This window comes from Oculina patagonica, chromosome 6 (genome assembly GCF_052425735.1).
Source record: "Oculina patagonica isolate OP01 chromosome 6, crgOcupat, whole genome shotgun sequence".
Classification (NCBI taxonomy): Eukaryota; Metazoa; Cnidaria; class Anthozoa; order Scleractinia; family Oculinidae; genus Oculina; species Oculina patagonica.
Window position 1 is genome coordinate 36,969,694 of NC_135763.1, and position 10,049 is coordinate 36,979,742.

Genomic DNA, 10,049 nt, shown 5'->3' on the forward strand with positions numbered 1-10,049 from the left:
GGATTTATTACATCAGTCTAAAGTTGTGGTGAAAAAGGACTGGTGTCAATTTTCAATTGTGTTTCTCTAAATAGGAACGGGGTTGAAGACCCTTTGCAGCACACACCTACCTTAAACTTCTGATTTAATGGAGAACCCCCCCCCCCCCCAAACTCCCCGGATCCCATCTAAGGGAAGTAGCAATACTCCTACTGGTCCCTTCACACACCAGGGATTCGTTAATTTGCCGTACTGATGATTGAGATCCAGCTTGTCCTATTACAAGTTGGGATTTAAACATATTCCTATACCTGGGGTGGTGGTAATCAACAGATTTCAAGCACAATGGTTGCATTTTACATCAAAACTTTAAAACATTTCTATCATAAATTTGCTCACAAAATCTCCCCACCTCAGATACATTGACTGGTTCATCCGATCCCAGTAGTTTTTTATCCAAATAATAGATTACGCCCTCTGCGACAGTCTGTCCCGACTTAGATGCTCTGTCTACAATGTCTCGCAGGGTAAGGCCAGATATGGCAAAATAGTCTGCACTATCCTGGTAAACACTGGGAATCCTGCAAAAAAGGATTTAGCCTTAAACAGGGTACTTAACATCAGCCAATAGAAAGAGCCTTTTTCAAGAGAAGTGACAATAGCAACTGTACTTAGAAAAACTTTTCAGGGGTGGGTGAGTAACTTACACGGTAGGGGGAAAGACGTTAGGAGGAGGGGGTGGGAAAGCAGATATATGTAGCTAAGAAAAAAACTAAGCCGGCTCATTTAAAAGCCCAGCCAGCTTTATCCTCAAAATTATCCCAAGTCTTTTGATTTCTAGTGAAATTTCAGGCATAAGCTCTCTTCCAGCCAGTGAAAATAGCTGGCAGCCAGCTCTTATAGCTACATCCCTGGGAAAGGTTATACAGGATACAGGATATGTTCCCCTACCAGATTTGTCACATAATATAAGAAACTTGACTTATATGTAAGTTTTTTTCTGTTAATCATTCTCTGGGCTAGGCAAATCTCTGAAATGAATTAACAGATCAAAACCAGAAAAACATCATTGTCGACTTAAAACCAGACTGTTTCAAAGAGGCATAAACAAGGTTAGAGGAAATATTGTCAATTTAAATACCAACCTAGCAAACAACTCTGCCAAGTTTGCCACAGACTCACAGAGAAGCTTCTTCAGCTTTTTTGTTTTCTTGTCCTCTTTAGCAGTGGAATCAGCCAAGCAGAGTGTTCTCAGGAAAAAGTGCTGTTCGCACACAAGATGGTGGTATGCCTGTGCATTATGCTTTTGGCAACGATTAGCTAAAGGCATCTGCAAAGAATAATAATTATTAGAATTTTAAAGAGTTAGTGCCAAAGTCCAAAACAAAAAAACACCAACTGAAATTTTTAATAAAAATTTATGCAAATAAAAAACCAACAAAACTCCCCTCCTGAACAAAAGCATCATGAAGGTAGGCAATAATTCCTCGCGAAGCGAGGCCGAAGGCCGAGCGTAGCGAGGTGTATAATTTTGTCCCTCAAAGGGCTTAGGCGGGATGAAATCTCGTGTGGAGTTTACGGTCATACATATAATAATTATATATATATATATTTGTGAGCTTGGTGTCTGGCGGAAATGATGTCACATGGCCGCGCGCTGGTGGCCTGATGGTGTGAGGCGTCGAACTTGAAATCAGATCTTCGGGACTGAGGTCGGGGGTTCGAATCCGGCTAGGGTTTTTTTTTTTTTTTTTTTTTTTTTTTTGTTGTGGGCTCGAATTCTGAGCCTTTCATTTTTATCATTTTACTTTTCGGATTAAAATAACACTGATTTCCACATAATACTCCCTATATGCTATAAACCTTTCATCGCCATCAGGGGCGCGCGGGTGGAGGGTTCGAATCCTCCTGCCGTTCGTTCTTCTTTTTATTTTAATGCCCTCAAATAAATGTCCAAAATGCGACTATCCAATAATTTGACGATGATTTTGAAAATAGCCTGCGCTTCCCAACGCTTTATACCTCTTTACGAACCAGAAAGAGTCGCCATCTTCAAAGCGGAGTAGACCCTGGGAACGAGGGTGACGCGGCCATGCCCGTTACTAAGCAACAATAACAAATCACCGGTTAAAACCGGAACTTCGCGAGGCCCTGCGAGTCACGTATTACTAGTATATAATTTTTTGTTCATCTTTCCCCCTTACTGCCCTGTGTTAAGCTTTTAGCAATTTTACTCACAGAGGTCTGTCTTGTGATGCTCTGGCATTGACAGTGAGAGAGAAGTGCTCTTTAAACAGTTGGTGTGTGGTATTTTGGAGTTAAGTTAAAATGCCACTATACTGATTTTGTCTCTGGATATTGTTGACAGACTGAACAAAACACAACATACCACAGCCTTATAAAGCTGAGTTGCTTCCATATTCTGTAAAACAAACACTCTCCAGTCAGGATTGTTACTCTCCCCTTGATCATGTTGAGGCTTTGGTGGTCTTGTTTTAAAACTAAAACAAATAAAATTTGCAAAAGCAAAGACAGAATTAATTTATTACAAAGAAATGTTGAGCATTTATAAAATAGAGGATAATACATGGTTGCACGGAGATATGAAATTTATCTTCGAGTGTTCAAATCGATAGCTCACGAGTGAGCACAGCGAACGAGTGAGATATCGGTTTTGAACACGAGAAGATAAATTTCATATTTCCAAACAACCATGTATTATTCTGTTTATTATATAAACCTACTAATTACGATGTTTTTGAGGATTTTCCGAAGATTTCCGACCATTTTCCGAAGATTCCCAAAGATTTTCAAAATGTTGTCCGAAGGTCGTACGAATGATTCCGAACATTTCCCGAACTTTTCCGAAAACTTCCGAAGTTTTCTGAAGATTGCCGAGAAAGTTCCGAAGATTTTTCGACTTACTATCGATAAAATGTGGCTCATTGTGCATTGAAACACGGCAAACTCTGCGATCTGATTGGTCAAAAATGATATCACACGTGTGTGGATACCATTTTTATCCACACAAAGTCACATGTGTGATACCATTTTTCTCGATTTGCTACCACTCACTATACCACTGCAGTTTATATAATAATAATAAGTAACATTCTTTCTAGTTTATCTCTAGCTGTAAGGTGTCCAAGTAGTTAACACTTGTTATCTGCTTGATACACTATCTGTGTCTGTGTTTTTGTTTTCTTGTTTTTTCCTTTCTAAAATTTGTACACTGTATTTATTTCTCAGCAAATTAGCATTTTTTATTGTCTCATCAACCTGAGAGTGAATAAAGCTAAAGTAGAATCCTGATTTCTCAAATAATAATAATAATAATAATAATAATAATAATAATAATAATAATAATAATAATAATAATAATAATAATAATAATAACTTTATTTATCCTGGAAAACCGGTCAGTCAATCAAGGAGATTGACTGGTATCAATCGGTGACCAGTATAAATGCATAAAATTTACAAAGCATAAAATTTAAAATTACAAATCTAAAAAACTGTGAATATATATACAAAAATTAAAATTTGAATATATATACAAAAATTAAAATTTAAATTGTACGTCGTGTGATTTGCACTGTCCATGTTCATGAGATGACTGTATGTTTTGCCTTTAAATTGTGTAAGAGTTGCGAGCTCGCGAATCTCTCTTGGCAGTTTGTTCCAGGCACTCGCAGCCGAAAACCTAAACGAGGTGTGTCCACATTTGGTATTAACTTGTGGTAGATCTAACAGTGTTGGATCTCTAAAAGATCGACAATGTCTCTGCGATCGTTTCATTAAATAACCTGTCAACTGCTTAGGGCAGTTAATGTTGTTAATTATCTTGTAAACATATTGTAGCCTGATGAAAAGACGTCTACTGTGAAGTGATAATAGCTGTAATTTGATGCGCATCTCCTGAGTACATGTCTTATGGTCAGCATGCAATGTTATTCGCATTGCTTGGTTTTGCAGGCGCTCTAAACGTTGTGCGTTCTGTTTGCTGCATTCGCCCCATACAACACAACCATAATCTAATAAAGGTAGTACAGTCTGCTTGTAGATCCTGAGCAAAATATCGCGGCTGAGAAAAGATGAAATTCTGTTAAGCAGTTTTAGTTTAGGGTAAACTCTAGATTGAATATAGGCTACATGTTTTTTCCAGGTCAGACACTGATCGAGGTATATTCCTAAGTACTTGAAGTAGTCCGACTGTTTCATTGGTTTTCCATTGAGTATAATCTGTAACGCTCGGGTGTTTTTAACAGCGTGCTTTGATCCAATCAACATAGCCTCGCATTTCTTATGATTACTGATTAAACCATTCTGATTCCACCATGTTGCAGTACTTTTTAGATCTCTGTTGACACGTTTTTCAGCTGCACTAACATCTTTTGCGCTGGCGTGGATTTCTGTGTCGTCGGCGTATAGTACTACTTCGCTGTCTGTGCAAGTGTCGGTGATACCGTTGATATGGATGTTGAATAGAGTAGGTCCGAGAACCGAACCTTGCGGAACTCCGTGCGTGATTAAACGGCATTCAGACTCGACACTTCCGTATGACACGAATTGGTTTCTTTCCTGTAAGTAGCTTTTGAACCATTCAAGTTCGTTTCCAGTCACTCCGCGTTTTGACAGTTTACTGATCAAGATGTTATGATCAATTACGTCAAAAGCTTTTCTTAGGTCCAAGAAAGTACAAACAACTTTTTCACCCCTGTCAATGGCAAATTTCCATGAATCAACGGCTGTGATAAGCGCAACTGTGGTAGACGAAAACCTGGCATATGCAAATTGATGATCACTGATTGTCTGCTGCAAAACCTTGAAGATCAGTGTTGGCAAACGATACAAGCACTTTTGAGATACATGGAAGAATGGAAATTGGTCTATAATTATCACGGTCGGTCTGTGGCCCTCCTTTAAACAAGGGAGTTACTCTTGCCGTTTTCCAGATGGAGGGAAAGCGGCCGCATCTGAAAGATGTGTTGAATAACTTAGCTACAACATTGCTGATGTATGGTGCAGCAATCCTAATGACTTTAGCTTGAATGGTGTCTGCACCTGTGGCCTTAGATATGTCCATGGTTCGTAGAGCCTGGAAAACATTATTTTTGCTCACGGCGGGAAAATTGAAGCTGTGACTGGGAAACGCTAAAGGACCCGTCTGTTGTAGCTCGTCTGGGTAGCCGTGGGATTGCTGACTGGCTAACAGCGAGGAAGCAATAAAATACTCGTTTAGAGAATTAGCGATGTCACGCTTGTCGATTAGCTCTTTACAATCGACTACTAACTTGTCGATCTCAATGCGGTTTTTCTTGGAGGGCAAAACTTGACGTAATGTGTTCCAAAAAGCCTTGGGCTTGCTGCGGTTTTCCTCGAGCTTATTTTTGAAATAATTCTTTCAGGCTTTTCTGTTTATAGCGGTGACTCTGTTTCGAAGGGATTTATATTCATTCCAATCCGAAGACAGTCGTGACTTTCTTGCCCTCTTGTGTACTTGATCGCGCGTTCTCATGAGTTTAAGAACACTACTGTCAAGCCACGGGTACATCTGTCTACGAATACGCTTCTTCTTTAGAGGAAAATGTTGGTCTATCAAAGATTTCATCAGCGATTCCCAGGCTGAACACATATCGTCAACGTCGTTGAAAGAGTCAATCAGGCACCATGGAGCTTGCTTCAGATCAGCTATAAAATCATTTACATTTTTGTCTTTCCAAGGGCGCGCTGTTATAATCCGATGTTTATCCGGGCGAGTCGCTGAGCCATGCATGACACCGTAGATGGGATAATGGTCGCTGAAAGCGATATTGATTGCACCTGCTTTTTTAAACAATCCGGGTGTTGAGGTGATTAACACATCAATAAGAGTGCTTGTTGTCGAAGTCACATGCGTTGGTTCTTTTATCAGTTGCTCAAGCTCATTGACCATGGTAAATTCCAGCAGTCTCTCTGTCTGCCTTGAGGTCTTAAAAATGTCACAGTTGAGATCACCAATGACAATGACTTCCAAATTGTTTTTAGTCGCGTCCCTCATAACATCATCCAAATAGTCAAAAACCTCAAGGGATTCGTCTGGGGCCCTGTAAACGCATCCGATTAAATATTTCACTTTATTCAGCTGAATTTCTATCCAAATGGCTTCAAAATCATCCTCTAAGTCCCTTCTTACATTGTGTTTCACTTTTTCCAGTACAAAAAGTGCCACTCCACCTCCCCTACGGTTTTTCCGGTCATGACGGTACACAGAATAACCCGACATTTCGATTTCTGAGTCCGATATGGAGTCGTCTAACCATGTCTCTGAGTTTCCGATAAATAGAGGGCGAATATCTTGAAAAGTTAGCCTCAGTTCGTCAATGTGAGCCATAATACTTCTGCAATTGAAGTGGGCCAGCCATGGTTCGCGTTTTGTAGGTAGGCGGCAGGTGTTATTCGAAGTCCTAGCGTTTGAACTCATGACGGTCGTTTGATAAGAGCTTGTATTCAGTGTGTTAGATGCATCGTTTCGTGGGCCGGGATGAGGATGGACATCTCCATGTGCGACGAGTAGCGATATATTAAACTGAGCTGTAACCCTCAGTTTCTCAAAACTCCCGATTTCTCAAACCAATTTTTATGTCCCTCGGATAGTACTTGTCTGTAATTTACCCCCTGATTTCTATAAGGAATTTTTGTTCCCCCTGGAGGTTCGAGAAACTGGGATTCTACAGAACTGTATGTCTGTCTGCCTGCCTGCCTGTCTCATTACTGTCTGTCTGTCTGTCTGTCTGTCTGTCATTCTGTGTGACTCAACAAGACTGACCAGCCAAAAATAAAACAGAACTTGTTGACTCCATTATTAAGGAAAACTTTTAACTCAGTTTACAGCAAGGCGCCCAAAAGTGTGACCACCTTTAATTAATTCACATTCTTTTGTGCAACCACCATCCAATCAGAAGCCAAGGACAGCTCCCAGCTGACTTCTGATTGGATTAAATCTGCACAGAAGAATGTGAATAAATTAAAAGTGGTCACACTTTTGGGCGCCTTGCTGTAATACTAAATATTGATTCATGTGTAATCACCTCTTGCTTCTTTGCAATGTGGTCTCTTGCGAGGCTTTTGTGAGCAGCACAACATTTTCTTCACTGGCAGACACAAACTGAGATCCAGCGAATGGGTACATGCCAATCAAACAGATGTCAAGAGATGACTGGGGACAGCGCTGTATGGAAAACAATTTTTTAAAAGATGTAAATTTGGATATAAGACTCTTCACTGAACATGTAAGATTAAAGTCTGCATCTTAGTTTCAAAATACTTATTCCTAACTGCACTTTTTTGGTATGCTTCAGCAGCATATCAGGCAAGTTTGATTGGGCATTTTTCAGATTTGGCAAGACCAGTCAATCCAAAATACACATAGCAAGACAAACGAGACAGATAAACTGCCAAAGTGGTACAATTAGGTATTTACTGTATCCAACCAAAAATCTGGCGATATCAGGTCAGTGACTTGATATCACAGGAAGTTAGGACAAGGCTTCTGTGATTGGCTAATGATTATTGCTTATTGTGGTGCAGTAAATCTGTGTAGTGTATGCCGACCTACTTACTGTACTTCTCATGAATGCATTCATCACAGATTTTTAGACTGAGAGAAGTTTACCTGTCTTAAGCTTTCCAGATCAAAAACAGGTAACGTCCATCCACAATCACTGGAAAGTTTGCTAACAGCAGCTTGATAGATTGCCTCATTTAATTTAGCTCCAGTACTGTTGTTACGACTCAGTGGATTGCTTACAGCAAAGGCTCTTGTGCGTTGACTTGCAGTTAAGTCCACACTGCTTTCACTCTCGTTCCTTTGTTCAATCTCACCAAACTGTACACCTTTACTGGACTCAGCAGGATATGGCGTTTTATTTCCTGGAGTAAATCTCACAAGTGTTCTTCCAGAGTTATCAACAGTCAGCTTAACATCTGACAGTGATGAGGCGTCCTCCTTTTTACCCGATGAGTCAAGAGCTACGTCAGTTCCAGATGGAATGGCGTTTTTCTCTGGAGAATCTTCTACCATAGAACCTGAGTCTTCAGTGTTTGAAATGCCTGCAGTGCGAGCGACAGAGGGTGTATCTGTGTTTCTGTCACTATGAGGGTCTTGCTCTTTATTTTCATCACCTTCTGGAGTGACCGCATCTGTTAGTGATGAGGCTTCACTCTGCGCACTCCCTGCAGAAGCAGAATCTGGAGTTGATTCAGTTTCAGCGTGATCACCAGCAGAATTATCATCAGCATTCGTACTTTCCAAATCGTTGCCACTTTTATCCACTTCATCCTTCACCTTGACAAGATTTTCTTCCTGATCAGCCAAGCTGTCTGTTAAGTTCTGCTCCTCGACCAAGTGTTGATCAAACTGAATGTCTTCAGCGGCATTTTCTCTGATCCAATCAGATGCAGCCGCATACATGCGCACAGTATAGGTTTCGATTCCTTGCCGGGTTATTGCATGAAGCAGACCATTGCAGGAGGAGACACTAATGGTATCGCAGGTGTACTTGTAGTAGGAAATAAGCTTACAAGTGCTAAACACATCATACATGTAACCCTCTTTAGGACCAGAGATGAGGCAACACATTCCGCAGAGGGTGGGATCAGATTCATTTCTTGGAACCAATGGAGATCGCTGCATCTCCTTTATGTGAGGAATTCCTAATATAGTAGAAAGCAACATTATCACTTACCAGCTAGTAAAAAAATCCACTATAATAAAAAATTATTGAAGCTAACTCATGTAGGAGACCATCTAAGAAACTGTACATGACCCTTGAGAATACACTCGCATTGTAGTACTAGTCAAAATCTACAGTATAGCTAGTCTACCTTTAGCACTTTTTAATATTTTGCTCTCCAGAACATTTTGTTATGTACATTATGAAGTCAACTGCTTAATTTGCATTATTTTACAAAAGAAACTACACAATAAGAGTGAACTCTCTTTAAAGAGAGAGAGGCGTCTGCCTTAAAGAGAGTTCAGTAATAGACAAACAAGTGAGATTTGGCTAGGACCAGCCCGCAGTCAGCCATGTCTGACTTAGGACATGCTAAATGGAGATGACTGTAGTCAAACACTGCAATTGAATGTGATGACAAATTAATGCATAACTGGCATTTGGTCGGCACCAAGAAAAGAGACCTCTGGGCTGGGCTAGACTGAAAGCTTGCCAAAAAGACAGCCAAATCTGATTGGGTGTGGAAAACTTGTTAACTTCATCCACAACCTCTGGCCACACACACAATCAAACTGGAACTAGGAAGTCCTGGTCCATTTTTTGAATCCCCCAGAGTTGTTGCGTTTCCCAACCACTGGTCAAGAGGGACACAGGCATGGGAACGAGATTTGACCTTAGGTTGTCAGTTTTGTTCTTCCGAATTTTGACATTATACATGTAATGTTTGTCAAAAGACAGCCCAAAAAGGTTTTATTACCTTGGGTATAAGTTGGAAGAAGCTGCAGTGTGTGAAGTGTTGCCGAGTCATTGCCGTCGTTACTTAGTTGCTCCACTCTGAATCTACGATAGAGCATGGTGACTCCTTTCACCTTTAACATGCATCCATCCACAGCAAAACCGATACCATACAGCCCTCCAAACGCTACAGTGACTGGGTGTCCAGGTACCTCCGAAACAGGTCCTAGCACTTCCTTAGGATCTGGTAAGAAATCTTTAAACACTTGTTCTTTTCTAATGGTTGGAAACATGATTTCTTCATCTGATTTCATTGCTAGTGGTTGAGTTGAACAGGATAACGGTAAACAGTCATCAAATGACCACAAAACACAGTTGTCATCTTTTGCTTGTTCTTGAGTTTGTTCTGCTCGTCCTAGTAGCGATTCAATTCCACACCCAGATGGTGTTGCCCTAGTAACAAATGAAGTCTGTCAATCATAATCAACTAACTATATAACTAGATAGAAAAGACGGCATGTATATGAGCCTAGTGGCCCCTTAGGCCAGAGCTTATGCAGGCTTCATTAGTATGAAGAGACCAGGAGTATTTCTTCCCCACCACTGCCACCCCACCCCCAC

At 40.5% G+C, this 10,049-nt stretch overlaps 1 protein-coding gene across 2 annotated transcripts in view; it reads right to left on the reverse strand.

Moving 5' to 3' along the window:
- LOC144657572 (uncharacterized) overlaps window positions 1–10,049 on the reverse strand; it is a 36,224-nt gene that overhangs the window by 23,271 nt on the left and 2,904 nt on the right. For both annotated transcript variants that reach the window (XR_013571578.1, XM_078517918.1), the window contains exons 2-7: window positions 9,451–9,881; window positions 7,634–8,673; window positions 7,050–7,189; window positions 2,369–2,480; window positions 1,125–1,309; window positions 392–560 (exon numbers count right to left, since the gene is read on the reverse strand). Coding sequence is in view for 1 of the 2 variants with exons in the window: in XM_078517918.1 (XP_078374044.1) it covers window positions 392–560; window positions 1,125–1,309; window positions 2,369–2,480; window positions 7,050–7,189; window positions 7,634–8,673; window positions 9,451–9,881 (2,077 nt within the window). In the remaining variant the exon portion in view is untranslated. The remainder of the gene's footprint in view (window positions 1–391; window positions 561–1,124; window positions 1,310–2,368; window positions 2,481–7,049; window positions 7,190–7,633; window positions 8,674–9,450; window positions 9,882–10,049) is intronic.